The sequence below is a fragment of the Crinia signifera genome, chromosome 19 (assembly GCF_055691185.1).
Source record: "Crinia signifera chromosome 19, ASM5569118v1, whole genome shotgun sequence".
NCBI lineage: Eukaryota > Metazoa > Chordata > Amphibia > Anura > Myobatrachidae > Crinia > Crinia signifera.
Genome location: NC_139226.1, coordinates 19,658,903 through 19,675,374, shown reverse-complemented (window position 1 = coordinate 19,675,374; position 16,472 = coordinate 19,658,903). Strand labels below are relative to the sequence as shown.

At 48.9% G+C, this 16,472-nt stretch overlaps 1 protein-coding gene across 1 annotated transcript in view; it reads right to left on the bottom strand.

The window, feature by feature from the left end:
- ETFB (electron transfer flavoprotein subunit beta) overlaps positions 1-15,980 on the bottom strand; it is a 50,196-nt gene extending 34,216 nt beyond the window's left edge. The window contains exons 1-2 of the mRNA XM_083162148.1: positions 15,826-15,980; positions 4,385-4,543 (exon numbers count right to left, since the gene is read on the bottom strand). Of these exons, the coding sequence (XP_083018274.1) occupies positions 4,385-4,543; positions 15,826-15,879 (213 nt within the window). The 5' untranslated portion in view covers positions 15,880-15,980. The remainder of the gene's footprint in view (positions 1-4,384; positions 4,544-15,825) is intronic.
- Between the last annotated feature and the right edge of the window lie 492 nt (positions 15,981-16,472).

Here is a 16,472-nt window from a genome sequence, read left to right as displayed (position 1 = left end):
TCCCTGCCCTTTAGTGGAAGGGGGTGAAGTCATCTGAGTGCTACTATCCTAAGCTGATATCACACCTAGCGGCCTAACCACAGGGCGGGATCCCACCCCACTCCGGAGAGCGGGCAGCCCAGCAGATGCATTTGTGGCCATTAATGCTTCATGCTAGTGCAATTAAGCCTGGCTTTACAGCACTCTCCTCCCGCTGCCCTGATCAACATGAGAAGAGTGCTCCACCTATGTAATACAATGCTGTTCTTAGTGGCAACTTATCAATACTTGCATTTATGGCTCCGTGCGTGCAAAGCGGAACACGGAGCAAGCTCTGTACAGCAACCAGACACAGAGGCTTCTGGGAACTCAGAACAAGATCTGTACAGCAGCCAGATGCAGAGGCTTCTGGGAACTCGGAGCAAGACCTGTACAGCAGCCAGATGCAGAGGCTTCTGGGAACACTGAGCAAGACCTGAACAGCAGCCATACGCAGAGGCTTCTGGGAACTCGGAGCAATATCTGTACAGCAGTAAATTGGAGAGGCTTCTGGGAACACGGAGCAAGATCTGTACAGCAGCAAAACGCAGAGGCTTCTGGGAACACGGAGCAAGACCTGTACAGCAGTTAGACGCAGAGGCTTCTGGGAACTCGTAGCAAGATCTGTACAGCAGCCAGACGCAGAGGCTTCTGGGAACTCGGAGCAAGAAACTCTCCGTTCATTAACAGGATCTAAAACTGAAACATGTCAAAGCTGGGAAAATGGGCCCTGGACTTTGAGTTAAAACTCAGTAGGTTGTCACAGTTTTTTTTTTTTTTTACCTTTGTCATACTTTAACATTCACATTGACTGTAATTGGGAACAGTTAAGCAAAGCTTAACACTTGGAATCACACCGGTGATGCCGCTGGACAAGATAGTTTACATGGTTGTAATTGTGAAGGACACTGCCCCGTACACACTATAAGATATGTGGCACCCCCGATACAGTTAACAAAATCAGCAGTGCCGCACAATGATAGGATTTGCACTTTAAACACTGAACTATATCGGTCAGCGACGTCACTGGGACCCCCGCCAAACATGCAGCCGCTGATGAGATTGTCAGATTTGACTGCATGTTCAGGCGGTAGGTGTCATCGTTAACGATCGGCAGGAGGGCAAATTAGTAACAATACAGCGTCCTTAAGGACTCAGGGAAATAATTCAGAGTTGTGACTGACCAGCACTGCAGCAGAAAGGGTTTAAAATGTAGTGGGCGTTACTAGGGTGAGGAATGGGAGGTGACTTACTGTAGCGCACCCACTGAGACACACTAGTATCACAGAGTCTACAGAAGCTGAAAGTAGGGGTCTCAATCCTCAGACACGCACATACACCGGGGAAAGGGCTTTGTAGTGGCATTGGATATAAGTCAAAGATGGACGAATGACAAAAGACACAGCTTCAGAATCATCCCCCTAAGATGAAATAAAGCTTGACACACCGATAGGCTGTCACCCCTGTCTGTTATTCACTAGGAATAGTCAGGTGCCCTGCAATGAGCTGGTTCTCCGAATAGAGCAGCTGCTTGGTTGTGGGGGTCTTGTTCTTTTGTCACCCCTGTCTGTCTGCTCCTACCCAATAGATCGTCAGCTCCCAGAAGCAGGGTTCCCTTCCCCCCACTGCCTGCAATGGCCGTGGTCTGCCCTACTGCTTGTTAGAGAATTATGGCCGCAGATTAAGGTGTATAAACCTCGCTCACCTGCTGTAATGCTCTGTACAGGAAGTCACTTTGTTTTGTTTGCACCACAGTACTAATAGATACTTCTAATAATGTATCAACCAGCATTACATTAATATTGAGAGAAGTTACCCTAATGCTGGGTACACACCAGCGCGATGCTGATCGTAAGCGGATCGTCACAGGAACTCACTACCCCCTCACGAGATGACCGAGCCGCCAACCCGCACAGAAAAGCCACCAGATGTGATCGCGATCCGCACCCACTACAATGGTCGTTTCTCAGATCCTACCTGCTGCGGGATCGGAATGACATCAAAACGGCAGAAAAATGGCCAATTTATATACAAATTGGTCGAGATTGTTTCTAAATTGGCTCATTTTGGGCCAAATCATCCTGGTGTGTACCCCACATTAGTGTGGAATCCTCCTTCCACTTTTAGGTCAGGGACACACAACCAAAATCATGAGCTACTGAACCATACTGAAGGATCCATTGCGTAAGACTCTTGTTACTGCAAGCAACCTGCACAAAAGCACGCAGACACGGTCAGGAGGTTCAGCTGTTGCTCAGACCAAATCCAACAACAAGGAAATGCCATCTAAAGGGCTTTGACCGTGCTTGGAGGGTTGAAGTATCTGGGATCCCTATGGGATTTCCATGCACATAACACAATAGGTCACACAGCTTATGTCATCTCGCACTGGTGCCACAAACCGGACAATGAGCTCACTGCACCACATTGGGATCTGTAGTCCCCAGAGCTCCGTACGGTACTGGCATGATGTGGTAGAACAGGAGTGTTGCAGCAAGAGCGTACAGCCCATAAAACCGGCATAAAGTGCACAATGCCATCATGTTCTCATGGACCTCGATCTGTAGAGGCCACAAATAATTCTGGGCGGAGTGTGGGACCCTAACCAGTACAATGCCCCGAGTGTATATAACTGTAGTAGAATTGTCCCATAACCAAGCGCACAGGCTCGGGTTAAAAACCTGCAATTATTGCAACACAGCAAAAAGCACTTCAGGACTGCAAATCACTGTATGAATGATAAAAATATAGGTAAGAATGACATCGCTTTACAACTATAATAGGCAGAGGGAAGATAAAGAGGCGCGAGACGTTCTCCGCGCTGGAAGGAGCGTCAGGCAATGAAGCCATTCCCGGCTAATGACACTTACCTCCGAATATCTCTTAGCCGAGAAAATAACCTTTATATCTAAATCGCCCATAACATGCATTGCGTCTCATCAAATAGATGGCAGATGGAACGATGTCTGTTGTACCGGGGCCTCTCATTTCCTTTATCGCTCAGTAACAATGCCAACAGAACATTGCATTACCAGGTACCGGTTCTCCGCTGTTGCGCATCAGCAGCCAGTCAGGTTAACCCTTTATATCACAGCGTCTTGCTTTTATCTCGGCGACATTGAGAGGGTCCTGAAGACGGATGTTGCGCTGGGAAGGGGCTTTACTAGGAACATGAGTCAAATTCAGAGCCGTTTGGCCAGGTCTGAATCCAAACGCTGTCCGATGGATGCGGCAGCAATGGGCGTGTGCGAGACCCGGCTGTGAGAGGCTTCGGTCATTTTTTCTATTTGCAGGACGTACGCAGCCTGATTGACAGGGGGAGGGCGTTTAGTGTGGATCCTAGTGGTTTCATGGGCATGCCCCAAAAAACGGTGGGCGCGCCCAATGAAACTCTGGGAGTGTGCGGGAATAGGCAGGTGTTTTTATGCCCGCGAGGGGCTGGCGAAGGATACTGCGTCCACCCGGAAGCGGCTGCTTTGCTCGCGGCAGCGAGCACCAGGTACAAGAGGAACAATCATTCATTGGTAAGGGGGCGGTGGTAACCTGCTCGCTGGGCTATGAAAATACACGGCTCCGCAAGCAGGTCTGAATCAGTCTCAATGTGTGGCTATAAAACCTCCTCCGCACGACAAAAGGCCCATAATATCGCTAACAGTGGCTGGCGCAGAGGTTCAGTTGGCGGAGCGTCTCTGCCACTCTGTTCGGTGTGTCTATCGGGTGTCGAGCGTTGAGTCTCTGTGTGGACTTTTTTTTCCCCCCAGAGAGTAGATTTCTCCCCCCCAAAAAAAATCTGATTCCCCCCGAGCTATCCAATTTCAACTCCCGAAACAAAATCCGCAAGCACACCGGTTAAGTGAAACCCGTATAGGTTTGATATAAACTGCCTCATTTTCAGAGATTTTGCTTCAACTGTCTGAGGCAGGTGAAACAAAACCCCCAGTGAGCCGGATTATCAGTTCTTACTGGGTCAATTGAATAGCCCAGCAGCAGCACAATTACCATCGATCATTGAATACCGGCCACAGAACGAACAGGAATATTAGCAACAAAAACTCTGAAATACCCAGCCCAAAATCCAAGTCACTAGCAAAACAATGCCGCAGAAAGATCAAGAATCAGAACCTTGTGCAATTCCTATACCAGACAAGAGGGGGTGGGGTGTAGGTACACAGACAATAAGTAGGGACTGTACACACCAACAACGCAGGGGCCACAGATCAGATCAATGATTATTAAAGATGTGCAATCTACACACCGGATACTGCGGGGGAGCCTTGGATAATTTCACTAATGATGTGCAATCTATATAATGTAGACAGCTGGGGGAGAAAGCAGAGATTATATCACTGCTCTGCGGTCTTGTTACCTGACACTGCTGAGGGCCACAGCTGACTGCGATAATTTCACTGACTATCTTCTTCTCCTTCAGCCTGACAGCTTCTTCCACGGCAATCTCGCAGAACGGATTCATGGAGTGTTTGACGCCATCGGTCACCACTCCTGTCTTATCCGGCTTCACTCGCACCTGCAATGAGACAGGGAATAAGAGGGTAATTATCCCAGGTCTACAGCCTACATGCAGCTCTCGCTCTGGCTGCGCACAGTGCACAATACAGATATGACTGTGCATGGGGGGGCAGCACAATAGAGAAGGAATCAAGAGACTTCACGTGGGTTTTGCCCAACTACAGCTTCGTTAGCGGCGATTAGTAGTTTTCAGCTGTATTTATCTAGGAAGAAAGCAATCATTTTTCAGAACTCGTTACAGGCGGAAGCAAAAGGCAGGCGTGTAAAATAAGCAAAACAAAAAACAACAGCCTAGAACAGTACAATTGAGTCAGTGGCACAGAGTATTTCAGCACATCCTACTTCAGTGAGGGTATGTGTACTCTAGATTGAATTGGGAAAGAACTGGTAGTAGGGGATGCAGTTAGAATCCCGGCGTTAAAAAATCCAGATGCCGGAAACCCGACATTTTCTCCCTCTATGGGTGTCCATGACACCCACAGAGGGAGAACAAATTAGTGTGCCGAGCGTAGCGAGGTACCGGGCCCCCACCTTGTTGGGATTCAGTACCAATCCCGGTAGTAGATGTAGGATACACTTCTCTATACGAAACACTGTTCAGGCATTTAATGTGTTAAAGGCTCATATAAGACTAATGAGAGACCATGGCATTTAAGGGGTGTATACACGGGGAGATTTTGGCTAATGGACAATTTTGACTAAGCAATTTTGAGAGAGATTATAGCTAGATGCACTGGAGATTTTGTCTAAGTAATGATAGTCTATGATCTAGTCAAAATTGCCTTGCCTGCACAGTCTATCTATGCTAGACAATACTGACTGAGCAGGAGAAATATAGGGAGATTTTGGCCAACCTACTAGGAGATTTTGACTATCTAGTCAAAATCTCCTGCCAAAATCTCACAGTGTGTACACTCCTTTACTCTGCATAAAACCTCAACTCTCATCTTAAAGCCAACGTGATACTGATAAGTCCCAAATGAACTTGGGCTTTTAAGCTCATGGACTTTGCTAGATGGGGGCTAGTCGCATGCAGCTGGGGAAAGGTATCCCTGGCAAAAATAAAATAATGGAATTACAATGCATGAGGAATATTTTGGGTGCCCAGTACAGCGACTGAATCCCATCCAGATTTCAGGCATTTGGCGGTGAGAAGACATTGAAGGGTCGATTCAATTAGCCGCGCTGTGCCCCACATCGTGCTCCTGAAAGCCGCACCACTGTGTTCTCCTCGCACCCACAGAGGCAAGCAGGAAAACCGATGATGCAATGATTGCCGTGACTGGGCAGGAGTCACATGACTAACTGAATTGACCACCAAGAGCATTTAGCTTTAATCCAGGAGTATACTGTTTGATGGGTTCCACTTCCCTTTAACTTCTAACAATCTGTTTTGGTGCACAAAAGGGAGTACAAAATGTGCACCATGTAGTACGGACAGTGTAATGGTTACATTACTTCCTCACAGCACTGAGGTCATGGGTTCTATCCCCACCATGTGTTATATATACGGGGCAGCACGGACGGTGTAATGGTTACATTACTTCCTCACAGCACTGAGGTCATGGGTTCTATCCCCACCATGTGTTATATATACGGGGCAGTACGGATGGTGTAATGGTTAGCATTACTGCCTCACAGCACAGAGGTCATGGGTTCTATCCCCACCATGTGTTATATTTACGGGGCAGTACAGATGGTGTAATGGTTAGCATTACTGTCTCACAGCACTGAGGTCATGGGTTCTATCCCCACCATGTGTTATATATACGGGGCAGTACGGATGGTGTAATGCTAACCATTACTGCCTCACAGCACTGAGGTCATGGGTTCTATCCCCACCATGTGTTATATATACGGGGCAGTACGGATGGTGTAATGGTTACATTACTGCCTCACAGCACTGAGGTCATGGGTTCTATCCCCAACATGTGTTATATATACGGGGCAGTACGGACGGTGTAATGGTTAGCATTACTGCCTCACAGCACTGAGGTCATGGGTTCTATCCCCACCATGTGTTATATTTACGGGATAGTACGGATGGTGTAATGGTTAGCATTACTGCCTCACAGCACTGACGTCATGAATTTTATCCCCACCATGTGTTATATTTACGGGGCAGTACAGATGGTGTAATGGTTAGCATTACTGCCTCACAGCACTGAGGTCATGGGTTCTATCCCCACCATGTGTTATATATACGGGGCAGTACGGACGGTGTAATGGTTAGCATTACTGCCTCACAGCACTGAGGTCATGGGTTCTATCCCCACCATGTGTTATATATACGGGGCAGTACGGACGGTGTAATGGTTAGCATTACTGCCTCACAGCACTGAGGTCATGGGTTCTGTCCCCACCATGTGTTATATATACAGGGCAGTACGGACGGTGTAATGGTTAGCATTGCTGCCTCACAGCACTGAGGTCATGGGTTCTGTCCCCTCCATGTGTTTTATATATAAGGCGCAGTACGGATGGTGTAATGGTTAGTATTACTGCCTCACAGCACTGAGGTCATGGGTTCTATCCCCACCATGTGTTATATATACGGGGGCAGTATGGATGGTGTAATGGTTAGCATTACTGCCTCACAGCACTGAGGTCATGGGTTCTATCCCCACCATGTGTTATATTTACGGGACAGTACGGATGGTGTAATGGTTAGCATTACTGCCTCACAGCACTGAGGTCATGGGTTCTATCCCCACCATGTGTTATATATACGGGGCAGTACGGATGGTGTAATGGTTAGCATTACTGCCTCACAGCACTGAGGTCATGGGTTCTATCCCCACCATGTGTTATATTTACGGGACAGTACGGATGGTGTAATGGTTAGCATTACTGCCTTACAGCACTGAGGTCATGGGTTCTATCCCCACCATGTGTTATATATACAGGGCAGTACGGACGGTGTAATGGTTAGCATTACTGCCTCACAGCGCCGAGGTCATGGGCTCTATCCCCACCATGTGTTATATATACGGGGCAGTACGGACGGTGTAATGGTTAGCATTACTGCCTCACAGCGCTGAGGTCATGGGCTCTATCCCCACCATGTGTTATATATACGGGGCAGTACGGACGGTGTAATGGTTAGCATTACTGCCTCACAGCGCTGAGGTCATGGGCTCTATCCCCACCATGTGTTATATATACGGGGCAGTACGGATGGTGTAATGGTTAGCATTACTGCCTCACAGCGCCGAGGTCATGGGCTCTATCCCCACCATGTGTTATATATACGGGGCAGTACGGATGGTATAATGGTTAGCATTACTGCCTCACAGCGCTGAGGTCATGGGTTCTATCCCCACCATGTGCTATATATCCGGGGCAGTACGGACGGTGTAATGGTTAGCATTACTGCCTCACAGCACTGAGGTCATGGGTTCTATCCCCACCATGTGTTATATTTACGGGACAGTACGGATGGTGTAATGGTTAGCATTACTGTCTCACAGCACTGAGGTCATGGGTTCTATCCCCACCATGTGTTATATATACGGGGCTGTACGGACGGTGTAATGGTTAGCCTTACTGTCTCACAGCACTGAGGTCATGGGTTCTATCCCCACCATGTGTTATATATACGGGGCTGTACGGACGGTGTAATGGTTAGCATTACTGCCTCACAGCGCTGAGGTCATGGGTTCTATCCCCACCATGTGTTATATATACAGTGCAGTACGGATGGTGTAATGGTTAGCATTACTGCCTCACAGCACCGAGGTCATGGGTTCTATCCCCACCATGTGTTATATATACGGGGCAGTACGGATGGTGTAATGGTTACATTACTGCCTCACAGCACTGAGGTCATGGGTTCTATCCCCACCATGTGTTATATATACTGGGCAGTACGGACGGTGTAATGGTTACATTACTGCCTCACAGCACTGAGGTCATGGGTTCTATCCCCACCATGTGTTATATATACGGGGCAGTACGGATGGTGTAATGGTTAGCATTAGCATAACTATGCAGAACTGGAAGTAAAATAGAAAGGATGCATTGGGGCAAACTCACCAGTGACAGCGTCCAATCACACCCAAATTCTGCTATCCAGTCGTAACGCACGCGAAACGTGCATGACTCATAGACAGTAGCTGGCGCGCCTATCTTTGACGCATGTGGAGCACAAATTCGCATACGCACTCTTAATACTGCAGCAGCCCTAACGTACCCTACTAGATTTGGTTCCTTTCCCTAGAACACATATGGGGAACCTTTGGATCTGCATCTGTGTTTGAACTACACATCCCAGTATGCCCTGCAACAGTTTTAGCATGGCCAAATAGTAAAACTGTAGCAGGGCATGCTGGGATGTGTAGTTCAACAGCAGCAGTTGGGCCAAAGGTTCCCCATCCCTGCCCTAGAAGATCACACGGCTAATAGATATAAGTGGGAAGAACATGTAGCCCTGAATTGTTTGGATATGGTGAACCGCCAGCGCTGGATGCAGCACAGAAAGGGTTAGTGGAGCTCCATCCCACCCCAGCCGCCTGCAATGTGATTAGAGAGCAGCAGCCGCTTCCTTGCCTCCCACCTGCAGTGGAGGTTAAACATTCATTCAATCTGGACACTGAAGTGCATCTCAAGGACACGCTTGTTGTGTGCCTTGAACCAATGCCAGGAGGGGAGGCAGCCTGCTACCACTGCAGAGCTGTGCCGCACTGGACCGATCAGACAGGAAGGGAGAACACCTTTACTATCACGCTGCTCACAATCTTCCCTGATAGCAGCAAAACGAGATAAGGAATATGTAAGGCGAATTGCATTTGTACAATCAGGAGAGACAGCAATGCTCTCATTCCTAAACTGCTGGAGCTCCCCCTAGTGGCCACTAAAGGTTGATACACAGTTTACCAGGAATTCCTGCTTTTTTCCCCTGCTGTAGAGGATGGAAAACACAAATGTATAACTAGAGGGTCATTGCCACTATGAGACCTGGGGTGAGAAGTAAGAAGCAAAGTCATATACTCACTGGGAACGTAAGCAGCACTAAGAGCTGCATCAGGCGGAAGAGAGATTTCTGTCCACCGTTCTAAACGGAGGGTTTGCTCCGCCCGTGAGTGCAAAGCCGGCACTGTCCCGCCCACCAAACTGGTTCTGCTGCCAAAGTGCCACGGGCCTTCACCAATGAAACAGCTACGCTGGGGGGGGGGGGGAAACGCTTAGCGGTTCCTCACCTGTAAATCTTGGCAATCCAAAGCTCCCATCTGGCACTGCCCTACAGGATGCCAACGCAAGGACCTCGTGCTGATTAAATACAAATCATTCATATTAAAGAGATCACGGCTTTTGGAAATAGCACCAGATGCCCAGATTGTAGCTGCAACACCTGCGCTGGCAAGGATGGCCAACCCCCAAACGCCCATCTATTGGTAATACACAGCTGTTATATCCATGCGTCCAGCAGATCTCTCCCACCAGAAGAAGGGATGGACCAGCAAACATGTAACGGGGAATGAAGCTGGGTCCGACCCTGGAAACACCCATGTTCAAAGACCAGGGATTTTGGTATAAAAGGGGTATTAGTAGGCTACAAGACCGGTGACCATCGAATGATTCTCCTGCGTTTGCAAATAACCAGCGGTGGCATGCAAGGGGATTGTGTCTTCGGTACATATTCCCGCACATGGTTGCTAGGGGAAACGGTGATGGGGGGCGGGGGCTATTTGGCGGGGCGGGCTCTCTGGCACTCGGTAAGGTGCTATGTGTCATTTAATCATGAGCTGGAGAGAGTATCTAACCATGTGCGGTTGGCTACCACCTATCCTACGATAATCCCAGCCACTGGAGTTATGTCACTATTGTAGGACCGCCATACAGGTGCTGCACACAAAAAATATCAAAATAATCCCCAAATACAGAATTTGGGAGATAACTTGCATTTCTCACTCTACTGGTCTCCGTTCTGATGAATTTCAGTGGAGATATGGTTGGGGTTCGGCAGCTGGGGGACACTATTCGCTGGCATGTCATCCTCATGCGACCTCTGGGGCCCAGAAGATGACTGAAGAAGAACTCGCCCCCGGAGGAATATATAATACATCACCAGGTGAAAATATCAGGACACTGTGCAGAACTTTTCATGAACCCCTCCTAAATGAATAATGTAGCGGGGGCTATAACAGTACGCGGGGCAGGGCCGCAGAGGTGCAAAGGAGGCGGGGCAGGGCCACAGAGGTGCAAAGGAGGCGGGGCAGGGCCACAGAGGTGCAAAGGAGGCGGGGCAGGGCCACAGAGGTGCAAAGGAGGCGGGGAAGGGCCACAGAGGTATAAAGGGTTTATGTATGGAGGGTTTATGCCAACATTTACAAACTAGAACACACACACAAAAAAAAAAAAAAAAACCTTTTAAGACAGTACAACCAGTATTTTTGAATACGGCCACTGACAGCTTTCTATATGGTCCCGCCACATTTTTGGGTTCCAGGGTGGTTTGCCCACATTTTCAAGCACTTTTGTCAGGCCGCTATTTCTAGAAACGTCAGGGCGGGTGCTGCAAATTGGCATTTTGCGCGTGCATGCATTCATGCAGAATTTTTTTGGACCAAACTCGCTCATAACCGAACTGACCCCCACCTTTGCCAGACAGTTTTAAAGTGGTAACAGAAGTCAATGCCAAACCAGCCCTGTTAAGCACGCATTGCCATTTTAAATCCATCTGTCCGAGCACTCATGGACTACAGCTTTGACAAACCACCAGCCTTAGGGGCGATATTCAAACGAGGGTCACAACTGCTGGGCTGGCCCGACAGCCGTGACCCTGTCCTGTTCTCGGACGGATCGTTGCGAAATCAGCAGGCGAACGCCGAAAAGGGGGCGTGGCTGCGAGATACGGCCTTGGATCATCGAGCTGCGGCCGGGAGCGCGACAATCCATGGCCGTTCTCGGCAGAACAGGCCCGACTGCTTCTAAAGACGGGCTCATTCTGCCGAGATCCCTGTTCCATGCTGTTGGGGGAAGACAATATTGAATAGGGCCCCGCCACTATTTCCCCCATTGGGAATAGCAGCAGGAGATTGAATACCCCCCCCCCCCCCCCTTAGTCTCACCTTCACCTTCTCCCTGCTATCCCCATCTCCAGTGCCTCCCAATCAGTCATTGTCTATGATCCTGTTTCCCAGGGGAATTCGATTGGTGGGATGGAGGTGATGTGCTGTCCCGAATAGCACAAACATTGGGGGTACTGCAACCGGAATACATGTAAATAACCCTACCCCACACACACCTCCTTCATGGCACTATATAAATAATATGATACCTGTGGCAAAACTATGAATTTTCAAATGTCTTAAAGAGCCTACACACTTAACAATCAGGGTGGCCGAACCCGGGATTGGCGGGATACTGGGATTTGCCCTCAAAATTGCCAGGATTTGAAGGGCATGCGCAGTTTAATGCAGGGCAGCGGCATTTTTTTTTTTAAATTTAATTAGTGAGGCCAATCCCGGGATTGATCTTTTTTTCAATTCCAAATCCCGGGATTGAAAAAATACCCCGGGATTGGCATCCCTACATAGCGAGCGATTGAGAAGCATTTTCTAAGTGATCTTACTAGATCGCTGTGTGTGTCTAGGGCAGGGATGGGGAACCTTTGGCCCTCCAGCTGTTGCTGAACTACACATCCCAGCATGCACTGCAACCGTTTTGATATTTTGCCATGCTAAAACTGTAGTAAAGCATTCTGAGATGTGTAGTTCAACAACAGCTGGAGAGGCCGAAGGTTCCCCATACCTGGTGTAGGGGCATAGCGATGCGTAGCCCCACGGAGATTAACAGCCAGCATGCTGGATAACTGTATAATCACCCAGCATCGGGGACTGTTCTCACCGGAGAACACTGGCCCTAACAGATCGCTCAGCAATGCAGCGCTATGTGCTGAGCGCTCTAGCATCGCTCAGCAGCACATCGCCCAGTATTTAGGCCCCATATGTAACCAGATAAAAGCTATTACACAGCTGTGATGTTCCGCATTAAGGCCAATATGAAATCCAGCACATCCCAGAGTAAGTCTGACACTGGTACAGAAGGTAAAGCCTCTCGTTCTACAGCAAGAAAATCTGGCAATTCTTCCCACTGGAAGCGTGTCTGAAAAGTGAGGGATTGAAAGCAGCTACGGATCTATCTCCACTCAGTCATTTACATACAAATCATCTGCTTCTGGTGACAGCTGCCTCTTATTCATCATCACAGGCGACACTTCATCTGCAGAGCGATCAGAGAAGGAAGCAACAGATAAGCCGGCACCACAAGTGATTTACAGCCCAAGTCCCCTCATTAGTTCCTAAAAGTCAAAGACCGAAACAGATTTTCCGCCCAAGTACAAGGAAAAAAATAAAATAAAAAATGGTGGATTTGTATTACGCTTATAATACACAGCAGTCCGTATAATCGTACGACGTGAGATCTGGGGACATTAGGGGTGTATGGACTGAGGGACGTCAGCCACTGAACCCTTCATACCGCCTTACCGCAATCCTCTGTTCCCAAACTGACTGTAGACTGTAAACCGCCTATTTGATAAATGACACTTTACGACTACACTGCAGAAGCTCCAATTGTCCCTTCATACAATATACTAATAAAATGTAGTTATTTGTAACCAACGCTGAAGTCCTAAAAATGAAATGTATTAATAAAAAATGAACCACAATTCATCAGCTGGTTTACAGACAATTTGTTCTCCGGTCGGGGAAAAAAAAACAAATGAACAAAGCCTGGTATAACTGCAGCACTAATGATTTAGACAGCGAGTCCTGTTATTGCGCACAAGAGCTAATAAATAGGAGAAATAAACATTGGTTTAACAACCCCCCCCCCCCCCCTCCCATCTCTGCATACCAGTTCTACTGCTATTTTACCATTTCTCACACCCCAACAACTCTACTTCCACTGTACTTAGAGTCCCCCCCCCCCTCCCAATCCTCAAACTGAACAGCTACATCCCTCTCCCAGACAACTCTACCACCACAGTTATCTCCAACACCTCTACCATTACTGTACTTTCAAACACCCCCCTCAGCTCAAACCTGACACCTCCACTCCTCTCCCAGAAAACTCTACCACAGCTATACCCAACAACTCTACAACCACCGTTCGTAGACACCTCCCTCTGTACTCTAACACCTCCATGAGCATCGCCTCCCCGATACCTCAATCACCACACCTCCACCAACAACTTTAACCCCACTGCTCTATCACACACACCTTAACTAGTAGTGTTCTCCCCAACACCTCAACCACCACCGCTCTTAGACACTGCCCCCTGCTCTCCACGGAACACCTCCACCGCTGGCCCAGGCACCTCTCTACCCACGCCCTGCTCTATTCCTTCACTTCCACTCATCAACCACTACTCTGACATCTCACCATCTGCTCCCTCTCCACTAAATCTAATGACCAACCAATTCTTCTCTCCACCGGTCAACCGCCCCCTGCACTGATCTTATACCACATTTCCAAAATAATCTCTTCATTGCTCTCTTTCACTGCATACTGCTCTCATACCAAACATCGGCTACAGTCCACCTTACACCCATCCATCTTCCTCTGCTCTCCCCCAAGCCATCTCACTGCTGCTCTCAAAACCATTCTTGCTCTACCCCACCCATCGCCCACTCTGCTCTCTAGCATTACCCTGCCGCTGCCCCATCATCCCCACAGATCTCTCCCTTCTCCAACAGCAATCGGCACCAACTCAGCTGCTTCCTCTCATCTCCCACCACCTTTACCAAACTACTCTCCCCATCACATGACTCTCTGCCTGCCATCTCCCATTGCTCTCCCCATCTCATTCTCTGCACTGCGAGTAGAAAGCCGAACCGTGCAAATCTGCTAATGAACTGCAAAACTATTGCGGATCCAAACGCAATTCCCCAAAACTCAAAAGGACTATGCGCTCTCTGCAAATATGAGTAGCTCGGAGGTAGTCATTAATCACTAATACGGAGACAGGCTCATCGAGGCCGGCACCGACGCCAGGGACCCACCCTGAATATGCCGGGCACATACAGAAAGCTGCAGATTTACACTTTGCCAGTCAAATTGTGATGGGATTCTATGTATAATCCATATGCACCTTCTGTCGTTATTCACCCTTGTGCATGAGCGATGAATGTGCAGTCAATCGATTGATTTGCAAATTCGCTGATTTGCTGTCCATGGTGAATTAGGCCCTATATCAGCTGTCATGACCCCCTGCCATCTCCAAATGTCTCTCCCCAGCCAGTTTCACAGGACAGCCCCAATCTCACATTGCCCTACCCCAAACTGCTATTCTCCCTCACCATCATCCATATACTGGCAACCCCACATTACTCTGTTTTCTCAACCATCTCCCACTGTGGCGCCATTGCTCAATGGCTTTCTCTACATTACCCCCCCCCCCCCCCCAACACACATTTCACAGTTTACTTTCTACACCCTCCAATAATCACCCATTGTCTATATCTATATCCAACCCGCTTTCTGGGACTATGTAAAAACCGGACCCGGACATCAAAATCTGCAGTCCGGAGCTTGTAGTGTGCGGTCCGGGGGGTTTCTGTGATAGCTATCACCAGGGACATGGTCCGGATGTCCGGTTTTTTGCTACATGCCCGGACCATACAGGGCGGCTTTATTCTCCCCCTCCTCCTCTCCCTGGTGACAGGTGTCACAGGAAGGCCCCCCAGGCAGGACACCCCCCGGACCAGACGCTACAAGCTCCGGACTGCAGATTTTGATGTCTGGTCCGGCGATCTTGTCCTGGTCCGGTTTTTACCCATACCCCATCTTTCTTGCCATATCCCCAACCTCTACCATTTCTGGATGTCTACCTAGGTGTCATCACCTGCTGCTCATCTACACCATCCTCCTCCTCCTCGTACCTACCCCACTGCACTCCACCAGCCACTGCGCTCCACCAAGCCAGTCCACTTGCTGACGCACTTCCCCCTAAAGTATAGCTGAGAGCCCCACAAGCAGCATGTAGCACAGGTGCACCATACATATTGCTAATGAATGAGGGGGGCATTTGCTGGTTTTATACAGGAGCTTGATGGGTGCAGCACAGTTGGCATAGTGGTTAGCATTACTGTCCCACAGCACCGGCCATGTGTGTGGAGTTTGCACGTTCTCCCTGCTTCGGCCATATAGCTGACCTCGTGTGCATGTGTTCCCATGTGATGGGGGGCACAGACTACAGGAGATACTGTCCACTGCGCAGCACTTCTCCCTGACACAGAGCCCGGCCACTGCCATCCCCCCTGATCCCGGTCTCACCTTCACCGCGTAGTCTATGACCCTTTTGACACCAACCAGGGCCCTCAGCGCCATCTTGCCAGCAGTCACAGAGTCTCAGCTGAAGGTCTCCCGGCACTGCCGGCAGTCGGTAGTCAGCCAATCACATCACTCACCCGTGGCTCAGCCAACCGCTGGCCGTAGCATTCGGCCAATCACAACGACGGGCGCCGGTGACGAGCAACGTGCTTCCACACGCCAACCAATCCCTGGCACCGACGTCAGCCGATTACGAGCATTAAAGGGCAGCGCTTGATGCCAGAGCTGCCATGTTTGATTTGGGCACAACAATGGTCTTTTAAGGACACCTGTGGGTTATATATCCACAGAAATAACAAAGCCAGTGTGACATAGTATGAGGGACTGTATGTGCTGCTGCTATAGGTGTATAACACCACATACATTATACAATATGCTAACTGACTTGTAAAAGAGGTAAATTTTATGGGTACTTGTGTATTATCACGGCGCCCACATTTTCCATCGTAGGGCATTGTACAACCAAAAAATCGCGTCTCATCGCATCGCATGCTATGTGATCGCATGCGATGCGACGCGATTGGACCCGATTTTTAATTGTACAGGCACCCAGATGCCTGATTCCTATTGTTAAATGCCCCCCCCCCCAC